Source organism: Lytechinus pictus, chromosome 3, assembly GCF_037042905.1.
Source record: "Lytechinus pictus isolate F3 Inbred chromosome 3, Lp3.0, whole genome shotgun sequence".
NCBI classification, from domain to species: domain Eukaryota; kingdom Metazoa; phylum Echinodermata; class Echinoidea; order Temnopleuroida; family Toxopneustidae; genus Lytechinus; species Lytechinus pictus.
In genome coordinates, this window is record NC_087247.1 from 70,381,067 (window position 1) to 70,404,125 (window position 23,059).

Here is a 23,059-nt window from a genome sequence, read left to right on the forward strand (position 1 = left end):
AAAATTATTTATAAATAATGAAGTAGACGTTTTCATTATTTAACAAATAATCATTATTTATAAATAATGGAAAACTCAACAAATTATTTATAAATAATGAAAAACAAATAATCATTATTTGTAAATAATGAAAAACAAATAATCATTATTTATAAATAATGAAAAACAAATAATCATTATTTATAAATAATGAAAAACAAATAATCATTATTTACAAATAATGAAAAACAAATAATCATTATTTGTAAATAATGAAAAACAAATAATCATTATTTATAAATAATGAAAAACAAATAATCATTATTTGTAAATAATGAAAAACAAATAATCATTATTTATAAATAATGAAAAACAAATAATCATTATTTATAAATAATGAAAAATAAATAATCATTATTTATAAATAATGGAATGTCGAACTATTATTATTTACAAATAATGAAGTATTACTTGGAATTATATATAAATAATTAGAAATGATATTTTATATAATAGTAGTTATTTACAAATAAAATGTAAATTATATATAAATAATAGTTATTATTTAATAAATAATGATTATATAACAAATAATTGTTCTATATAATATTGGTACATTCGGCGCCTCATAATCATCAACATAACATCAAATTATAAGTTTTAAAACATTATTTGAATACATATTATAATCGATCATCTGGTACAAATTCTAAGTATATTTACACACATTTATCCACATTTATACATTAATATCAGAGCAAATATATTCATATATATTTTCATTCATTTATTCTTGATAACTTCAAGAATGCAACAATACCAAAATTCAACAAAATAAACATGCATGCATATTGCCAAATATTTTGATGTGGCTAAATCACAATCACAAATCAGCCCCCACCACTATTTTCAATAACTAATTTTGTACAAAAATGTGAGCAATACCATATGATTTTATGCATGTTCATCCCTGTTTCAAATCATATAAATATATGGAAATCTAAAGACCTTCACTGCTCTATGGAACCAAATGCATGACAATATTTAGTACTTGGTTGAGCAAAGGCTGCTATCGTTAAGAATAGAAAAATATAGGTCGTGCAGTATAAATAACACCAGTTAGTCTTTTCTGAACAACCTTTTACATCAAGTGAAAATGCCAGTTGTAACAATTTTTTCAAAAAGAGAATCCAATCAAATGACCATTCAAATGTCTATATGTATGAATAAAAAAATATCTTCAAAAGGATTTTAGAAGAAATCAGCAAAACAAGCATAAAAATTAAAGCATGATTTCAGGTGTTTTTCTACACAACAATAATACATTATCACACATGTGCTTATCTGTGTTGGTGATCTTCAGTCTGATTGTTTAGATTCCATGATTTCACAAAGTTCAGTTAATTCAACTCTACCAGATCTGAAATTATATAGACAATTAACCTCAATTTACAGACTTTCTCATAAAATCAGTGTTTACTGTAACTATTTTCATTTATCTTAGAATATAAAAATTACATTTGTGAATATTGATAGAAGAAAGAAGAGACATTCAGCCTTCTATACATTAGACTGCAATCCTTTCTTTTATTTCAAAGAAATTCAGACTGACATAGGAGAGAAGAAATATCTACATTAAAGATCTCTTTATGTTCAAGTTTAGACAAAAAGTTAGGGTCAGGACTGACAGAATTTTTAGTAACATAAAATATGATTGTACACAGGTAACTCTACCTAGGTTGAATCTCCTGGGACCAGAGCAATCTGATAGACTTGGGGAAAATTATACTTAAAAAAGGGATATAACACATGTTTTGAATAATCTGGTTAAAAAAATACTTTGACTTAGGCGAATATTTGACTTATGGAAGGTTGACTTAGGCAGAATTCCATGTAATATCATTGTTTTGAGGCCATGTGGAAGGTTTGGTTCACTGTGTATATTTTGAAATCACAGTACCATCTGCATATTATGTACAAAGAAAACCAGATTCTTATTGTGTTATTTATAAGTACAGTACTAATTACAAAAAAAAAAAAAAAAAAAAAGGGATGTTGAACTACAAAATATTTCTATTAGTTACTACAAGGTATTCTACCTAGCATTTGATTGGCAACAGTGTATAGAGATCTTAAGTATGGTATTTATCACAGAATTTCAAGAAGTGATGATGAAATTCAAGTGGTTTGTCTAGGTAAGCAGCGTGACCAGCATCTTTCAACATAACTATCTCATTGTTCTTTAGATTCTTCAGAGCCTTCAGTGATTCCAGTCCAAGCGACTCGTCTTTTTCTCCATAAATAATAAGGGTAGGTACCTGAAATAAAGTAATAAAACACAGATTCTATATAACAGGTCACTAATCACAAACTTTGTAAGACACACAGTCAATGCAACTTAAAAAATTCACAGGCATGATACAATCCAATAGTGGACCATTGATTTTGAGTTAATTATCAAACAATCCTCCTTTCTAATGGACTAATCTTTAAATATTGTAATTGATTGCTTGAACAAACAAACAAAAAAAGGATGTGCTATTATGAATTGTAAGTGTGTGACATGCATTAAAAAGCAGATAATCTGTTGATAGAATACTTAAATAGACGTATTTGCGAGAGAATGCAGGTCCTTACAGCAGACGTATCTAATAGCTTTCCATACAATCCGTGAAGATCAATTAACGCGCGCCTGTATTCCGTGGGAAATCTTCAAGGACACGCCCCTAGCAACAGGTCTGCGATTGGCTGACAGCAGCCTCATTAGCCCCATAATGCAATGTCCTTAGTGATAGCTTTACAACAGCCAATGAAATATAGCAAGCGATTTCGGGACGTGCGCACCCGCTGGAGGAATTGCAAACGTGTGCTCATTCTCAACTTAGCACTGGGGGATTCAAGACGTGATTTTTCCCTCCCTCCCACCCATTAAAAGCAGGGATTTCTGTAGGGGGGGGGGATAACCAGAAATGATATGTTTTGTACTTCATTGTATTTCGAAGCTATGCTGGTATATGCGACAAATGGGGTTGTTCTGGGCAAGAGGAATACCCCACATTCTTGATGACTAGGTATAGAGACCCTTTACGGGCCAATTGAAATAAGTTGGTTGAAAGTGTTCTGGTTGGAGGGTGGGCTTGTACTATAGTCCAGGATAGGCCCCAATAGAAACTTGACCAAACCTTGTTTTTTTATATATACAATATTTTTTGATGGTTTTTTGTCAATTCAAGGGTGCTGATTACGAATCTGGATGATGTCACTCGTGTAACCTTGAGCATTTTCCGCAAATTGGCAAAATCCAATATGGCCGCCAAAATATGCAAATTACCCATGAAAATCATAAAATTGTCCGCACATTGGCTATGAAATGCATGAAATCGTGTGGCAGGAGTGAAATACTCTCTCAAAAAATGATTTTTGACAAAATATTTATTTTCCTGATATTCAAAATGGCCGCCATAGGCCACTGTCTTCTCTACTATTTACAATATGAATAGGAAAAACGAATTTTCACAAAAATGAGCACTAAACTGCAAAAAATCGCGATGTATGAACGAAGTAATATATGCAAATCATCATTACTAACGAGATATATCATTTATTATGTCATATATGGGAACATTGCTGTATTTTGATATCTAAAATAGCCCACTGGCCCAAACAGTATTATGTACAATGGCAATGGCCGGGGCCCAAAAAATGACAATTAAGAGTGAGCACTAAAATGCATATTATCAAGATAAAGAGTGGAATACTGACTAAAAACATAATTGTTAATATGCCATTTATGTGATAAATGCTGCATTTTGAAATTCGAAATGGCCGCCATAGGCCCTATATTTATCATGTACAATGCGAATGGAGAAACTAATTTTCACACGAGTAAGAAACATAAAATGCATGTAATTGTGATCTACGAGTAAAATATTGTCTGACAACATGTTTTATAGCAAGACATATCATTTCTTTTGTCATGCATGAGATAAATGCTGTATTATGAAATTCAAAATGGCCCCTATAGGCACTAACAGTATTAACTACAATGTGAATGGGACATATAATTTTGTAAGAACTTGGATTTTGTTTGACTATGACATCCATATAATCCTGTTGTATGAGTAAAATGTTATTTGAAAACATATTTTTCTATAAATTATAGCATTTTTTCTGCCATATAGGTGATAAATACTGTATTTTGACATTCAAAATAACCTCTACAAGCCCTAATTATATTATGTAACATGCGAATAGAGAAACTAATTTTCACAAGTGTGAGAATCATAAAATGCATATTACTGTGATGTACGAGTAAAAATATTGTCTTAAACATGGTTTCTAACTAAATATAATCACATATTGGTCGTGGAGGTAATAAATGCTGTACTTTGAAATCCAAAATGGCTGCCATAGGTCCTAAAAGTATTGTGTACATTGTAACATGGGACATAGAATTTTGACAGAATTTGGCTTTGCTTGACTCTAAATATTGCATATAATTGTGAATTGCGATCTAAGGGTGAAATATTGTCTAAAACCATGGTTTCTTACGAGATATATCATAATGTTGTGTAATTAAGGTGATAAATGCTGCATTTTTAAATTGAAAATGGCCACCATAGGCCCTTATCGTATAAAATGCAATTTGAATGGAGACAAATAATGTTCACAAAAAGGGCATATGGCAGCCATTTTGAATGTTGAAATACAGTATTTATCACCTAAATTACATAAGATATGATACATTTTGTTATAAATCATGTTTTCAGACAATATTTCACTCATACATCACCATTTGGCCAAAATCTGTTGAAATGATTTGTTCCCATTCACATTGTGCATAATACCGTAAGGGCCTGTAGCTGCCATTTTGACATTCCAATAACAGTATTTATCACCTAACTGGCAGAATAAATGATATATCTTAATAGAAATTATGCTTTCAGACAATATTTTACTCATAGATCACTATTACGTGCATTTATGGTGCTCACTCCTGTGAATATTGGTTTCCCACTTTGCATTGTCTATGGCGGCCATTTTGAAAGTCAAAATACAGTATTTAACACAAACTTGAAACCTGAATTATATATTTTGTTAGAAAATACGTTTTTAGACAGTATCCCATTAATTTATCACATACATATGCATTTTAGAGCTCACTCTTGTGATTTCTTTGCTCCTCTTTCTCATTGTGCATAATACTTTTAGGGCCTTTGGCAGCCATTTTGAATATCAAAATACAACATTCATCACATACATGGCATATTAATAATATATTTCGTTAACAATTATGTTTTTAGTCAGTATTCCACTCATTTAATCTTAATGATATGCATTTTAGTGATCACTCTTGTGATTGTTTTGGCCCCCATTGCCATTATACGCAATACTGTTTGGGCCAGTGGCGGCTATTTTAGATATCAAAATACAGCAATGTTCCCATATATGACATAATAAATGATATATCTCGTTAGTAATGATGATTTGCATATATTACTTCGTTCATACATCGCGATTTTTTGCAGTTTAGTGCTCATTTTTGTGAAAATTAGTTTTCCCTATTCATATTGTACATAATAGAGTATACAGGGGCCTATGGCGGCCATTTTGAATATCAGGAAAATAAATATTTTGTCAAAAATTTTTTTTTGACAGAGTATTTCACTCCTGCCACACGATTTCATGCATTTCATAGCCAATGTGCGGACAATTTTATGATTTTCATGGGTAATTTGCATATTTTGGCGGCCATATTGGATTTTGCCAATTTGCGGAAAATGCTCAAGGTTACACGAGTGGCATCATTCAGATTCATAATCAGCACCCTCAAATTGACAAGAAACCATCAAAAATTATTGTATATATAAAAAAAACAAGGTTATGCCTCTTCTATCCTGGACTACTACTTGTTTAATTGGCCTGATCCATTTGGTTGGATTGGCCTGGTTTTGGCTGGCTGGTCAAGCTTGTTTTGGTTGGTTGGGTTTGTTTTGGCTGGTTAGTTGGGTTTGATCTGGGGCCCGTTTCACAAATAGTGGGGGCTCGTTTCTGTCTTATTTCACAACAATTTCAACACCAGGGGGAGGGACTGTGTACTAATTGGGTCATTAAATATTGGAGAGGGGAACGCATCTTTCTGAGTCTCCTGGCTTGGAATTCCGGATGGATTTCTTCCTCCCGGCAGGTCACATGACCAGGTTCCCCCTCCAAGATTTCACATTCATGTCTTGAAACCTCTCCCCCTCCTGACACACGAGATAACTATTATATTGAATAGACGACAAATGTATAGGGGAACCCCCGGGGGGGGGGGGTACTCAACCAAAATAGTGGTGGGTATGTGCCGCTGGCGAGACAAAAAACAGGGGCCTTGGAGCGGACTTATTGTAAAAAGGAGGGTCCTCGGAACGGGCTTCGGAACTACAGATGTTCGTGAAAACGGGGGTCCTTGGAACGGGTCGCCTGCGTGTGAATGCGTATGCATCCCTATGGAACGTGCATGCAGCTAGCCCGGCGGCACGGGTGCCGGGTGCGCTAGCGCAGAGGCGATGGTCGGACAGCGCTCTGCGGCCACTTTTCACCAAAATTGCGGCTCACTGTAGCAGATCAATGCGACCGGAACGGCGTAACGGAAAATATGCGAAGCTTTGGAACGGCTTTCTTTGTTTTCTTTTCTCAATAAGACAAAAATGCTATGCCTTGGAATGGAAATTTGAGTGTAAAAATTGGGTCCCCTCCTCAGCACATACCCACTATGCATATATACTGAGTGCCCCCCCCCCCCCGGGGGGGGGGGAACCGCACCCCAGGAAATACCTGTCCTGGAGTCGTGGTAGGATGTCTTCCTTCCGCAGGTCACATGACCCGGTTACCCCCCTTTTCATTGGACCTCCTTCGCCGAGGTCTCGATTGTTTGATCTTACTTAATTGATAAATATTGTTGAAAAATTGTTCTGATTATCAAACTTGATATGCTTTAATAATCTGGGAATATCCCCCGGTGACAAAAGTTGAGAAATGGCAATTTCATGTGTGAACTGTATTTATTCTCGCAAGTTAGAGAGCTCAGTATGCACATAAAGACAGGTGTTACTTTTCTGGGGTTTTTTTTGTGCCTAATTAAAAAGGTGATTAATCATAGTAAATTATCTAAAAAACATACATTTCTATTTCCATTATAGTTTCGTCCGAATTAGGCAAATCATTACCAAGTATTCTGTGAAAATTTGGTCGATAGCATTCACAATATTAATGAAGACTTGTAAAACAAGAATTTATTCTTTCATTATATATTGATTATTTTTATGTAATGTACTTTTATTTTATGGGAGCGTTGTGGCCCAGTGGATCAGTCTTTGGACTTTGAAACAGAGGATCGTGGGTTCGAATCCCAGCCATGGCGTAATTTCCTTCAGCAAGAAACTGATCCACAATGTGCTGCACTCAACCCAGGTGAGGTAAATGGGTACCGGTAGGAAGTAATTCCTTAAAAAGCTGTGTGCGCTATGAACGCCTAGCTTAGCCGGGTAATATAGGAGCGCCTTGAGCACCTAACAAGGTGGATAAGTGCACAATATAAATACCCTATGTTATTATTATTATTATTGGTATTTATTTTTCACATTTATTCTTGTTGACTGAATGAGTTTCAAAATTTCATTTGAATAATTATGAGACCAAAAAAAATAGAATGTGAAAGGCTCGCTGTGGAAGTTTCATTATATTTTTGTTGAAAATACAATTTCTGGCTTTTTAGTTTCACCCAGCAAATATGATCACACTGATCGATCTCATAAATAAGTCAGAAAACATCTTGGAACCAGCGGGATTTGAGCCTGTCATCTACTGATTGCCGGTCAGCGACTCTACCACCAGTCAAGTTGCCCCCCCCCCCCCACTATCAAAATGCCCTGGCTGGATTTACATTTTCCCTTTATTCTGAAATTTGGATCGTACATGAGTACAACCTACAAGCAGTTTCTGTGGGGGAAAAAACAAGTCTGTTAACAAGTAATTGCTTGAGTAACTCCAAGCTATGGTAGCGAAGAGAGAGTGGGGGTTTTCTGGTTTTCCTTTTTCCCCCTTCATAAAAAAGAAATTGTGTTTGGGATAGATTTCAGTTCACCAAGGTTAGTTACCCTCAGTAGGGTAGGATTTAAGTATAATGGTAGGAAAAAAATTCTTGAAAATCAAAAGAAAAATAATTGGATAATTAATTCCTTTTGACTGTTCTACTGAACTACAGCAATCATCAAATGACAACTATAACAACCAAGTCATAAACTGTGATAGGTCTTGCAGTCATGAAATGTATGGTTCTTGTGCCATAAATATGCCCTTACTAAAGCAATCATATTACAAATCTAACTTATCACAGAGATTTAAATCATTTCTGAGTTTATTTCTTACCTCAATGTTATTATATTCTTCATTCATTTCTGAGTTTAGTTCTTACTTCAATGTTATTATATTCTTCATTCATTTCTGAGTTTGGTTCTTACTTCAATGTGATTATATTCTTCATTCATTTCTGAGTTTAGTTCTTACTTCAATGTTATTATATTCTTCATTCATTTCTGAGTTTAGTTCTTACCTCAATGTTATTATATTCTTCATTCATTTCTGAGTTTAGTTCTTACCTCAATGTTATTATATTCTTCATTCATTTCTGAGTTTAGTTCTTACCTCAATGTTATTATATTCTTCATCTGAAATCTTGGAAGTTCCAACAGGAGCCACTGGGACATAAGCTTTGAAGGCAGCTTCATTTGACTTGAGGAATGGGATGGAGAAAGATCCACTCATCGATGGACTGATGATAACTGCTTGCTTCATGTCCAACTTCTTCATCAATTCTTCCATGAACTTGTCATTGCTTTCATGAACTTTCTTAGATTCGCCATACCCTGAAGCAAAGTAATAGTACAGATAATCATACTATTAGTAATAAAGCATTCAGTGATTCTTCCCCCAACCCCCACCTGATTATCATATTGATATGGACTTTGGTTCTTAATAGACTTTGCTATTGACTTGCAAATTCCTAAGAATCATTTCCCCCATTATTTCACACTTTATTGTCTGTTAAATAGTGTACAAAGTGTTCAGTGTTAGAATGGTTCACTGCACATGTATGCTTTGCACTAGGGATATATATTGTTCTTTGTTCATACAGTAAGATATTATAATGCCTAGTGAAACAACAGCTTCATCCACTCCCATCATATAGAGTGTTTCATAAATCTTTGCATGTGCTATAAAAGTTTGACATTTCTCAATTTTCATATCACTCAAACTAACAAAGAAATACATATTACTATAACAAATAACAATATTATATACATTTTCTGGAAAGGTTTTTATTAGTAACATTTCTCAAACTCAAATTATGCATTATATTTAGTTTACTTATTATGATTATATGAATTGTTTCACTGAAAAAGGTAAAGCACTCACCTGGCAGGTCAATAGCAACAGCCCTGTAACCATGACAAGCCATGTAGTTTAATGTACCCAAGTCTTGCCATGTCAATGATTTAAATTTCATTCCATGGAGAAATAAAAGGTTGCCTTTAATAGGCTCTGTAGGTGGGAGAACCTGCAATAATGATTGAAATGCAGTCAGAAATAGTTTTGATTAATGGTAATTTTTTGCTACAGGGTTGCAAAATTCCCAGGAATTTTCACGGTGGAAACTTTCCATTAAATAAACAGGAATTTTGTGGGAAATTGGGGAATTTTCAGGAATTTCCAAGATATGTTGTGAATTTTCAAACAGTAACAATTTCACTGATATTCATATACAGGAATTGAAATGTGTAACCTGGCAAATAGTGCTTTGTCACTAAGTTTCCAGCCAAATATTATGCTAAAACAGTCAGACAAAACAGAATTTTACTGAATACCAATTACCATGTAAAAGTTGATGCACTCTAGACTCTATATGTGTGATAGCAGTACACTAAGTACTGCTCATGCTTTACACAAGGGAAATACAGTGTTCGTGGAATGATGCCTATTGGATATGCTGATCTTGTTGCAGATGTTGAAAATCATTTATAATTATCATTGTTATTAGCATTATTAATATTATAATAATCATCAACCTTATTAATATTTATTTTAGTATCATTATCTAATTTCTCATTTATTTTGTATAGCAAAAGTGAGAAATTAATGCTGTTGGCGGCGTTAATTTGATCATTTGATGAGTACAAATACAGATTGCTGGTTCAAGGTCAAAGTTTATTTTAGTTCTATTAACCCTGTTAGGATTATAAATATGGGAATAAATATTTTGTTCATTATTTTGAAAATACTAGATCAAATTAAATGAAACAGATATGAGACTGTCATTTGATATCACAAAAGATATATGAAATTAATAACAAGTTTCTCAATCAAGGTCAAAGGTCATTTGAGGTCAACAAATGAAATGCATGTTTTTTCTCCCTTTGTGAAAAATTATTAATCTTGGTTGTTTTCAAAGTCAACGAGGCTGCTATATGAAATTGCATAATGCAGGCAAGACTGCCAGAGGTCTCCCATAATGTCGTTATTTCTTCCAATCCCCCTTTTTTTATTGGGGGAGGGGTGGAGGGGCATCTCAGAAATAAACTAGTTAGTAAACAACATGGTTGGTTCCTGGACCTTGAGTTTTCTCATCGAACAAACAAGCCAGTGCCATAGCTGCTGGGGGATTAGTCTACTGCACGTAAACTCTTCACTCAAGGAAAGTAGTCTGAATATGCAGCCTAAGGCCCTTCGTGTTTTAATAGAAAGTAGGATTTGTGCTAGTCTTGTGTATCAAAGATTCAATAAGGGTCTGTGCCTGCAGAATACACAGTAGAAGGCAATGTTCTATCTACAGGTTATTACATATACATGTATAATGGTAAATGGAAGGCAGGTTCTTACATGTAAAACCCTTGACATTAATACAGAAAAAGGAAAAATAGTGTAATGTGATTTATTTTTTCATGTTGAATTGGTTAGAAGCTTCATTTTGTACATTGTGCTCGATCATGTTACACTTAATTAATGCATACATACACGTACAATGTACATGTATGTATAATGTATTTATGTGCAGTTTGATGAATATTTCATACCCTGGGCAATTTAAAGGGATACTCCAGGCTGGAAATATTTATATCTCACTAAATGGAGTAAAATTCACACAGAAAAATGCTGAAAATTTGATCAAAATCGGATAACGAATAACGAAGTTAGTGAATTTTAAAGATTTGCATTATTCCGGCGAAACAGTTCTAGGCATGTCTTTATGAATATTCATTAGGTGGGCTGATGATGTCATATCCCCACTTGTTATTTTGTATTACATTATATGAAATTAGGTTTATTCAAAAATTTTCTACCAAGAACTAAAAAAATTAAATGCATTTTTACCAACTTATTTCATCATAATGGAGACACATCATTTATAAATATATGAAAAAATGTAACATTTATGATTTCAAGAAATAACATAAGAAAAAGGAAAGTGGGGTTGTTACATCATCAGCCCACCTAATGAATATTCATGACAATGTGCATATAACAGTTTTTCACAAAATATTGATAAACTTTAAAATTCAATAACTTCATTATTTGTTATCCAATTTTGATGAAATTTTCAGCATTTTGCTCTGTGAATTTTACTCTATTTATTTAGATATAAATATTTTCAGCCTGGACCAGCCCTTTAAAGAATGAAGAATAGATTTATACAAATGGAAAATATATTATTTGAAGATATCAATTTATAATTTTGTAGTTAAAAACACAATTTATCAGTTTTGGTGAAAAAATGAAAATTCCCATCAAATGAAAATTCCCAAAACTTTCCATGGAAATTTTCCAAAATTTCCAGAAAGTATCCATTCTTTCGCAACCCTATGCATACAGTACATCAATATCACCTAGTAAATGTACCAAACAAAATCATAATAAAAACTGTATACAAGAAGTATTCTGAAAATAACTATCATACACTATATTACACACATTTTCTACATTTTGCGATAGACTCAGAGTTAAAAAGCATCATCTGTCATTATATCTTCAATACTACATAATATACATCAATACATTACATAGATATAGTGTCTAACCATATAAAATGAGGAATTAAAAAAAAAATTGGGGAGTGAAATCGGTCCACCCCAAGAAAAAAGTTGATTTTGATAAATCTTAGACAAAATGTGAACAATCATAAAGGAGAGAATTTCATCAAAATCAGATCTAAATAACTTAAGAAAGTTATGACATTATTATAAATTCTCTTTGTTAAAAAAATATGCAATTATAGAATTGATGATGTCACCAATCGCTAATTCATTTTTTTTTATTATGCAGTATTTCATTTTTTGGCAGATTGACAGACACCTCATCTCCTCATCAAATCAAGATAAGTTACAATAGTTGCAATTTCACATGTTCAGGGAGTAATCACACTTTCTTCAAATTACATTCAGGAGAAAATTTAAACATTTCACATTTCTCATAATACATGTAAGTAGAAAAGAAGTAGTAACTGGCTGTCATCGACTGTTTTATAAAATTGAGCGAAAATTTTAAATGCCATAACTTTTGCTCTTTTACATCAACTTTTTATGAAATTTTCAGTGTAATGCTTGTTCAATTTTTCTTCTTGTATTCAAGGCAACTTTTCGTTGGGACAGACTTATTATTTTTAATACTAAATTCCAGAGATAATTAAGAAGTTTCAGAAAAAAAACCCAAAGATACAGGCTCTAGCTATAATAATATATATTTTTCATAAATATCAATACAAATTCAACAAAGCGTAAACAACACTGACTTTGGTCTCTGTTTCTTGCAGTAAACCTTAATATTCCATATAAAAAAACACAGTTGTTTATGATTTTGAAATAAAAATTGAAAGACATCTCATTATCTAAAATTAACACAATTTATATAGATATAACTTACCTCTCTATAATAAATAACTGCATTATCAAATACATCCAAGAATCCTTTCTTCTGAATTAATTTCACATTGCTAACTGCTTCACTCTTTAGGTCTTCCCAGTTCATCTTTGCTTCTAAATCAATCTGTTTACACGCCTGACTGGATTCTGCTTTCCCCTTCATTAGTATAACAAAGAAACATTAGTGCATAAATATCACCAACTTTACCCTTTTCTCTGGGAAAATTCACATATAGATATATGGTTTGGTGTGTTTCAAACTTGTGTGCTGTGTTTTGAGTTTATAACCTTTTAATTTTATCTGACATATGATTTGTCAATTTCATTTTTGGGTCCAGACCAGGGTTTTTAAACCATACCTAGAACATCACTGTATAGGTTTAACTCTTCATGCGTTGACCCGTAAACCCTCTGTGTGTTGCATGGCATTGAACCCTTAATAGTGGTATATTCTCTATTATTTGGACAGCTATAACTTTTAACTGATTCTGAGCATTTAGATTGTTGTGAAGCAAACTTGTAGTGCTTGATCAGCTTTTTTTTATGTATGAATTTATTGCATTAAATCATTTTTATTGAAACTCATTCTTAAAGTAAACATGAGCAGACGTTCACAAAAACCGAGATTTTTCACATCAATAGCAAGATTTCAACCCTATCTCCATCCAGGTAACAATACAAAAACAAAATAACAAATTTAACTAATGAAACGCCATCCAAATCTGAGAGCTGGAAATGCCATTTCACTCACAGAGAAGGGGTCTGTTCATGTGACGTCACGTAATGGCATTGTGTTTTTGAGTTGTCTACAGGCACAGTACAAACCCACGTCCTCTCCCAACATATATTTTGCCCTGGAAGCGTGGTTATTTCTAAGTCTAAGACTTTTACTTTATTCAGAGGAAGATTAAGGAAGCAATATCATGCAATGGATATTCCTTTGTATATCGTCACAAAGATTATTAACAAATAGCTGCTCAAGTAAATAAAAAGGGAAACAAGGTTAGATAAACAAATGTTTACACAAAAGTTCTGGATTTGGGAAGAAGGGCTAAGTGATGACTGAACTGCAATCATATATTGCTCTTTTCATCATGCATGACTGCCTAAAATATCATAAGACAAGCTTCATACTCTGATATATTTTGAAAATAATCCTCATAATAAGCCAAAAATCGAGTGTTAGCCACGTTTTCCTGTCTGTTGGTTCTAAGCTGACGTTTTTGTGAATGAATGTCATATTCTTCTGCAAGTGATGCGGCTTACCAGACTGGGCTGAGCATTGTAGAATCGCTCATGAATAGTGATACATGTAGCTTGCTTTGCACAAACTTCGCTTAAAGATCCAGACCGGACCCGAAAATGAAATTGATAAATTATATACCAATCGAAAGCTTATAAGCTACTAAATACAGCAAGGTATGCTTTATGCATTTTCACCGCTTCCCAGCTGAGTATTTTGCTTGTGAATATTCCAATTATCGGGCTTCGAACCCCGCTTAGAAAATAGGCTTTATTGTGCTTTTCACCTGCCTCGAGACCGTGACGTCACATTGTGTAAGAAGCGTCGTGATTCCATAGGTTTGTACACAGAAAAACTGGGTGATTTTTTGCTTTCCAGATAACGCATTTCATTCTCTTCACTTCTATCACAGAGGGATATCACATATATTTTTACCCACAAGCTTGAATTTATGAAATCTACAGTTTTGAACTAGTTTTTGCCATATTTTATTTCCTGCTTATTTGGCGCAGATTTCAATTCTATCTGCATTTAGATTATGTATAACAACTTTTCCTGACATAGCAATTTAGGCCCAATAAGAGCCAAACAAAGAAATCACAAAAAAGGTAGTGAATAGTTGTAGGTTTACAACAATTTGAACAGTGAATAATTTTGAGTGCCATTTTCATCTGAAAACGAAAAAAAAAAATGGATTCATAACATGGAAATGGAAGAAAATACCCAATGCTTTTGTACACAAACCTATGGAATCACAACCCTCCTGACACAACGTGACGTCATCATTTCCAGGCGACGTGGGGGTGCTCAATCGAAGCGTACTTTGGAGGAGCAGTTTCTTTGATTTTTATTTAATATTTGTCAGAAATGGAAGGAGATATATGTAATATTTTTGGTATATTTGTATTGTATGAATCATTACCTTTATTTTGATATATGACTGTTTTTACACCGGTCAGGGTCTTTAAAGGGGAATCCAGCCATGGCCATACAATGTTGTGTTGGGAAGGAGAAAAATAAATTAAAGAGAATGGTGAAAGTTTGAAAGAAATCGGACAAGCAATAAGAAAATTATAGCTGTTTTAAAATTGAGATCACTAATACTGCGTAGATTTCAAATTGGCAATTGGGTAAGTAAATTATGACAAGGGGCAAGGACAACTTTCCCATAGGCCATGTACTTTATTATCAGGGATTTGTGGTTTTCTCCTAAGTACCCATTCCCCTGGGGTAGTAATCTAAATATAACCCAGGTAGTATATTGTTTTATGTCCTCATGAAAGAAAAATATAATTTAAAATAAAACTTTTGGGAAAAATGACATTTTAGCCATAATATGCACTGGAGTACATGGAAGAGTAGTCCTTGCCTTAATACATCACTATGACATCCCATATGCGGCCAATTTGAAGTCTCCATGGGTATAGTGATTACCAATATTTACAACTTTTAAAAATTCATAACTTTCTTGTTGTTTGTCCAGTATTGTTCAAACTTCCACCTATCAACTTGTTTGATTTTTCTTTTCCTTATAAAAACAAGTTTTTATTTGGGTTGGATTCCCCTTGAATACATGTGAATATTTCTACTTTATATAGTGAACTATGATGATTGATGAGAGTGATTTTAATTTACCGCAGGCTGACTTACATGTAATTTTTATACCAATATACAATTAAGACATGGATCGTCATGTCAAGGGCCCAATCAGGACAAGGGAAAGGAAAATTATAGGAGACCGAACCCACGAACATTCTGTAATCTTCCACGTAAACAATGCGCCTGTGTGCATATGGATGCTAGCACGCAGCCGGTTACGTGTGCAGGCAAAAAAAAATAACAACGACCGGATCTATAGCAAAAATGTGCAATCTCGCCGTTCAGCAAGAAAGAAAAGAAAAAAATTACTTGGTAAAAACATCATATAACCCACCGTAAGCACGCATTTTTCACAATTCTAAGTCAGCAAATTGTTATTCATAGTGTGAACTACATACGTGTTATGAATAATCGTACATATTGTTTCGGGATATATAACTTTCTTCCTTTTTAAAAACACACTACAAAGTTCCTCCATAGCTCTTGCATTGTTTTCTGTGCACAGCCGGGGACATCAATATTCTAATGCCATAATGTGACGTCACACTAACTAGCCCATTTATGATGCGGAGTTTTCACGCTCATGGAAGAGGCATGTTTGGGGTATTTCAATTGAGGATATCAAAAAGCCTGAAGATCTTTGTGATTTAATATGTCTGTAGGCTTTGCTTAGATACCAAACTTATAGATATTTATCTTGCATTCTTATATCAACTTTAAAGAAAAAAGCACCTCTTTCATATAGGTGTCATGTGTCCTAACTCCTACCAATGAACCTGGCCATGGTATTGTTTGTGAGAAGGATTTCAGTCAGGCCGCAGCTCGCGCAATAATGAGTATATTCACAAAGATTTATTCAGCGGCCCTCTAGCGGTCTCCGAAGGAAAACGTGCGATCCATTTGGCTTGATTTTCCCAGTGAATTGGAGGGGCTGAAGTTATAGCTCTGTACTGGTCGCTAACTTCAGTTTACGTCAAAACGAATTGTGGTAAGTTATTCTCAAGGCCTTCATCTACATTTTGATATATAATTTTCCATATTTTGACATTTTCAACCTACCATTTTTACCTCTTTAATTAATGCTTATTTTAGTAATATTTTAACTGCGATTTTATAGTCGGAATTTTACTTTTGGTTCCTGACTTTGCTACATAACCAAATTGTTTTGATCAGGGTTTTTTAGAAAGCAGAAAAGTCACTGTTCAAAATATGTCAGAACCAATTTGACGCAAACTCACCTTATATTTTTATTTTAGAGAAAATGATACCCTAAATATCAAGAAATTTACGTTTTACCCGGAAGTAACCTTCTCGTTCACTCTACGATGGCGCGAAATAATGCAAAAATTACGTTCGTCGCGGGTTGGTAGAATTTCGCCTTTGGTCCCATACGTTGAAACTTGTGTAATGATGACAGATGGCTCGCATTATTTATGTGACTGTGGGCGGTGGACCTGTTTTTTTTTTGTAATTAAGACTTAATATAAACGAAGCTCAATAAGTAGATCCAGGGTGCGACATAAGCGCTTGCCCGATTGCCCGGGGCAAGTAAAAGTTAGAGTTGGGCAAGTGTTTTGAAGTTAAAACAAAAACTACTTGCCCGAATCAGGCAAGCAAAATTCTAACTCTGAAATGAAATTTTACAATTTTTCGCCATACTTCACACGCAAAAATACAGAAGAGAGAGAGAGAAAAAATGTTAACTTCCCTCAATTCAAATTGCAAGCCAGTTTGCTACATTTTTTGTGATCTACACCAGTGAAAAAAATACACAAGGCGGCGGGCGAATTCGCCCCGGAAATGCCTAAATTCGCCCTCGAAATCACCCAAAATCATGCTTTCGGAGGCGACATAAAATCTGAATGTTGCCCCCGAAATTATTGCCGAGTGATAACAACCCACTAGCGCCATATGCTCGAGCTCCGCTTACCATTTAAAAATCATCCAAAATCCACACTCAAAATCATGAATAAGCCTTGAAAATAGCGAGGAGCGCAGTTTCAAATTCCGAAGTTGCGTCTTTTTTTTCTGTACCACGTATTTCCACACAAATGGTACCAGGTATGGAAAAAAAAATCAATGCGACGGTCGGGAAACAGTTGCATGTATAGGGGTCCATTATGACTACCACCATGTGCAATTTCTAATGCACATGTTTCCCCTACAGATATCACAATTCTGTGATAAAATAAATCGAATTACACAGGAAATAAATCCCAGAGTCTAGTAACCTATAATTGGTGAGTTGTCATTCGGCTTTGCTTTTCAAAAAAGTAGCCCCCGAAAGGTAGAAATGGAGCCCCCGAAATTTGACAAAAAATTTTAAATGGAGCCCCCGAAACGGATATTTCAATCTTCGGATACCTGACACTGAAGACCGGACGGCGGACGAATCCGAAATTTTACCCTGAAATAATAAAAATAATATCCATTTGCACTTATTTGAGTTATATTTAAGATTTTCAGTTATATTTGAGTTTTTAACCTAGATCCGATGATGGCAAGAGTCAGCGTGCACTAATTAAAATATTTCTGAAAACCACAAAATTACGAGAAGCTGAATATTTTGGGTTGAATCTGTTTTGCAATCGGATTTGACTAATGTGAGTTTATAGCATGAGGCTACGGCTACAAATGTAGATTGTATGACTGTGTAAGCTATTAGTAAATGACTATTATTTGAGTTATACAAGTCGGGCCTAGTTACGATCCCATTTAATTGTTGCGAGAGTATGTGTGTTTATTTTTTAGTTCCGATTGAATGAAATAAGATGCAATTAATTTGACCGAGGCAAGTGTAAGTGCGAGTCTACTATTACTAAAAGTCTAAAACCAGACAGGCCTACATCATTCAGCTCACGCACGTGATGTCCTGTCTGGACGTGTCTGGAGTGAATCGTCCGATATAATATTTGGTCACATTACACTCGCTACACCTTCAAATGGGATCGTACTTGGAATATTTTCATTTTCAGGTCGGGTTTCTCCCCATTCCCCAAATTATAGCCAAGCTTCTCATTTCCCAACTTCTGAAACATAATCACACTTCTAACAAAGATTCAAGACAAGATTTAATCACAGTAACAGTAACTAATCACTTACATTCATCACCAGTAAGTTTTACTGCAAAACACGTCGATTCACAACCGACCACATACTTGGCGGGCGCACATCATAAACCTTTCTGGCACGATACCGCCTTTTAAGTATTGTTGTTTACGTGATGATGGATATCAAAATTTATAGTGGATATGCCATTTAAACTGAAATAAAGGAAAATGTGTGTTTTGTAATATATATATTAAACATTAATTCAATCAAAAATAAACATCTTCATTGGTAACCACAGTTGCTGTGAGAAAAAGTAGAATTCATTTTGCATTTGATAAATAAATTACAAGAAACAACATGACACACCCGAGTAACCCGATCAACATTTGACGCTTAAATGGTTTCAAATTATCTTCATTTTCCACTCGCATTGAAAGTCGAGGTAAGAAAATATACGCTGAGTTACGCATTTGAAATCATCAAAACATAAGATAGGAAAGAAAAACGATCTTAATCGACACCATAGTAAAATCGCCATCGTTGTCAGAACGGAACTTTACTCCATTCACGGACGGTCATGCTCCAAAACTGATATAAGGTCATGTTTCAAAACTGATATAAAAACGATGGTTTTCGGCGGGAATATATTACCGAAGAAGATTAATTGATATTGGTGATTATATTGGCGACTAAAACTTATAAATTTTGTTGGTGAGTCTTACTAAATTTAATGAGTTTTTGTGACAGGAAAGTGGTGAATCAGTGTCCACGGATACCCAAACCCGAAAAATGAAAACCATTATCCGTCCACGCAGGCGGAAACCGTTCGGATATCCGTTTGGTGGCAGCACTTATCTACACACAAAAACACACACACAGAGTCAGCATACATACATGTGGCTGGTGCGCCCAGCCTCCAGCCTGTGTGGCAGGCATGCGTGAATCTCCATGCTGCTGTGCACACTTGTACTATCCCCGATCAAACTCCGAATCAAAGTGAACAAGCTCACATAATAAATAGTTTTTCCAACAAAATAATCACAAAATCGGCGGGAAATTTTTATACTTATTTGGATTCTCAGATTACTGATTTGGTGATGTGATCGGAGGAGCAAGTTATTGAGTTTTAATAACCAGTTTCAGCCGTTGTTGTGATCGGTGTAGTGGGAAGAAAAATGCGTGCAAGTCCATGATGCTTAATTTGATTTTTAAGTTTGTCAATAAGTTAAGTTTGCCTCTGTGAAATTTTATTCATTTCTAAAACATTTATTTTTCCAACAATTTTCAAAATATATTTTAAACAAATATCAGCAAGATTTTTGTTAGATGATTGTGCATTTTTTGTTTTGTTAAACTTTCAAATTTGAGCTTTCTTCCTCTGTCTTTCTTTTTCTTCCTTCCTTCCTTCTTTCCCTTCTTTCTTTCTTTCTTTTCTATCCTTTCTTCATCATTCTATCTTTCCAGCTTGTCTTTTTTTGTTCCTTCTATCTTTCTTTTCAATCTTTCCTAGCTTTCTTTCCTGATTTTTTTTTCTTCTCTCTCTCTGTTCATTTTTCTTTCTTTTCTTCATTTTCTTACATGTAATTTCCTTCTTTTTTTAAATTTCTTCATTTTTTCTTTCCTCAAATTTTTCTTTGCTTCCTTCTCCCTTCCTCTCCTTTTTCTTTTTGTTCTTTCTTTCCTCCCTTCTTCCATCATTTTCTTTTTTTAATTCTCTCTTCACTTCATTCTTTCCTTCCACTAAAGTTTCATCCTTTCTTTCATTCTTTATTTTTTGTTCTTTCCTTCTCTTTTTCCTTATTCTTTCTTTCCTTTTTTATAGCTATTTCCTTCCTTCCTGTTTTCCCCTCTCTTTCTAAGTTCTTTCTTTCTTTCTTCCTTTCTTCCTTCCTTCCTTCCTTCCTTCCTTCCTATCCTTCTTTCTTCTTTAGTTATTTTCAGTGATTCCCCTTTTTATTTTGTGTCACGGTCATATACAAAAGCACATGAAAATATATGAGAGAATATTAATCAAATGGCGTATTGACACCAATTTCGGTCATAGGAACTAAAATAACTTTGAAAAAAAATATTACAAGGTACAATAGTTCACGTTTAAAGGACAAGTCCACCCCAACAAAAAGTTGATTTGAATAAAAAGAGAAAAATCCAACAAGCATAACACTGAAAATTTCATCAAAATCGGATGTAAAATAAGAAAGTTATGACATTTTCAAGTTTCGCTTAATTTCACAAAACAGTTATGTGCACATCCTGGTGGTTATGCAAATGAGGAGACTGATGACGTCATCCACTCACTATTTCTTTTGTATTTTATTATATGAAATCGGGAATATTCTATTTTTCTCCTCATTGTCAAGTGAAACAACGATTAATTCCTCCCTGAACATGTGGAATGAGCATTGTTTAACATTATATGATTAAGTCAAGTTGGTCCTTATTGTCAAATCTATAAAAACTGAAATATTGTATAATTCAAACAATAAAAAACAAAAGAAATAGTGAGTTAGGGACATCATCGACTGTCTCATTTGAGTTGTGCATATCACTGTTTTGTGAAAAAAAAGCAAAACTTTAAAATGTCATAACTTTCTTATTTTATATCCGATTTTGATGAAATTTTCTGCGTTTTGCTAGTTTGATTTTTCTCTATTTATTCAAATCAACATTTTTCTGGGGTGGACTTGACCTTTAAAAGAGAGGAAAGGGGCAATGGTATATAAAACCGTAGTACTTTCTTTTGAAGCGGTAAAACATTATTTTAAGGACGTTCCACAGTTATGTTTGTGCGCATTATGATCTGCGCATATTTTACACTCTGCGCGCTGACGTCACAATGAATGAACAGGTGATTAATTAGCTGCAGGTTTGAGCTGATTTTTTTCATCTTCTGCACTTTAACTGCAGATGCTATGTGTTATTTCTTGAAACTAAAAAATGGAATTATTCCATGGACCATTCAAAAAAATTTCTCTACAATTTCAAAATACTTTACTCTGCAGTGCTGCCAAGAATCACGAATATTACCCCGAGTTTGAATAAATGGTAGAGTGGTTTTGATTTTTTCTTCACATAGACACAAAGCATTCGGCGCATTTTTGGTGTTTTAAAAAGCACATTTGCTCTAATAAAAATTCTGATAGTTTAAAAACAAGCACATGAACCCCTATTTTTTAATGTTTGTACCTCTTAGGTATACCTTCCTCTACATCTCTGCAAATTTTGGTGAAAATGACATGGATTTTGAATAAAGTGCAGCATATATTGTACGTTTGTAGTTTGTTACTGAAATTTCACATTTTTTAGATTGGGATTTTGTTATCTTTTACGTCATTTTTAAGAACTGGCAGTGCTGTTAAACTTAAAATTGCAAATAAATAGCACTATAAATAGATTCTCCATTCTAACGATACAATTATTAACTCTCTTGCGAAATTTGATGACTTTTTCATGTATATTGACTGGGTAATAGAGGTTTAAACTCATTGTAGTAATCTTGGGCGGTCTAAAAATGCCAAATTCTTTTGAATGCGCAATTCTTAAGAACATCAATTTGGGTGAACTTTGAAGCTCTGTAGCAAAAAATCAAGCACATGGACCTATGTTAATTTTTGCATATTTCGAATATTAAGGGTCTAAAGTATCTATGAGCAAAGCTTGGTGAAAATGACATGGATTTCACTTTAACTGTGGAACGTCCTTAAAGGATTCTTTTCGGGCAAGTGAAATGTATTTTCGGGGAAGTATTTTCCAACTTTTTAGAAATTCACTTGCCCGACTGGGCAAGTGCTTCTAAAAAGTTATGTAGCACCCTGAGATCTCTTCTAAAGTTTTATTTAATGATTACCAGGTTTCCGAATTCCATCAAGTTTTTATAGATTGAGATATTTATTGATTTATGTTGAAAATTGTTAACCTTTTTTTTTAATTAGTCTAAGTTGAGTCCCATGATGATTTTTGCCCCAGGCTGCGGTTAAGAATGAAATGATGATTAGCTTAGACAATCTACTCTATAGACTATAAACAGTTTAAAGTCAAACTAAAAAGTCTGGTACTACCGTACTCAGTAGTATTTATAAATAAAAAAATTGTGGCTGTCACAGACACTACTATTACTATCTTGACTTACATGTAACATAATTCATACATGTACTTTGAATTATTATTTAGTAATTTAGACTATTTCTCTCTTTTTTGTCTCTTCTACACACAGATCTGCACACTTGCTGAC

At 33.9% G+C, this 23,059-nt stretch overlaps 1 protein-coding gene across 1 annotated transcript; it reads right to left on the reverse strand.

The window, feature by feature from the left end:
* Nucleotides 1-581: 581 nt before the first annotated feature.
* Nucleotides 582-13,118, reverse strand: LOC129256752 (putative protein-lysine deacylase ABHD14B). Its single transcript, XM_054894920.2, has 4 exons — nucleotides 12,937-13,118; nucleotides 9,439-9,580; nucleotides 8,668-8,888; nucleotides 582-2,297 (listed from the first exon to the last, which is right to left on the reverse strand). The coding sequence occupies exons 1-4, from the start codon at nucleotides 13,096-13,098 to the stop codon at nucleotides 2,112-2,114; spliced, it is 711 nt and encodes a 236-aa protein (XP_054750895.2). The 5' UTR covers nucleotides 13,099-13,118; the 3' UTR covers nucleotides 582-2,111.
* Nucleotides 13,119-23,059: the final 9,941 nt, after the last annotated feature.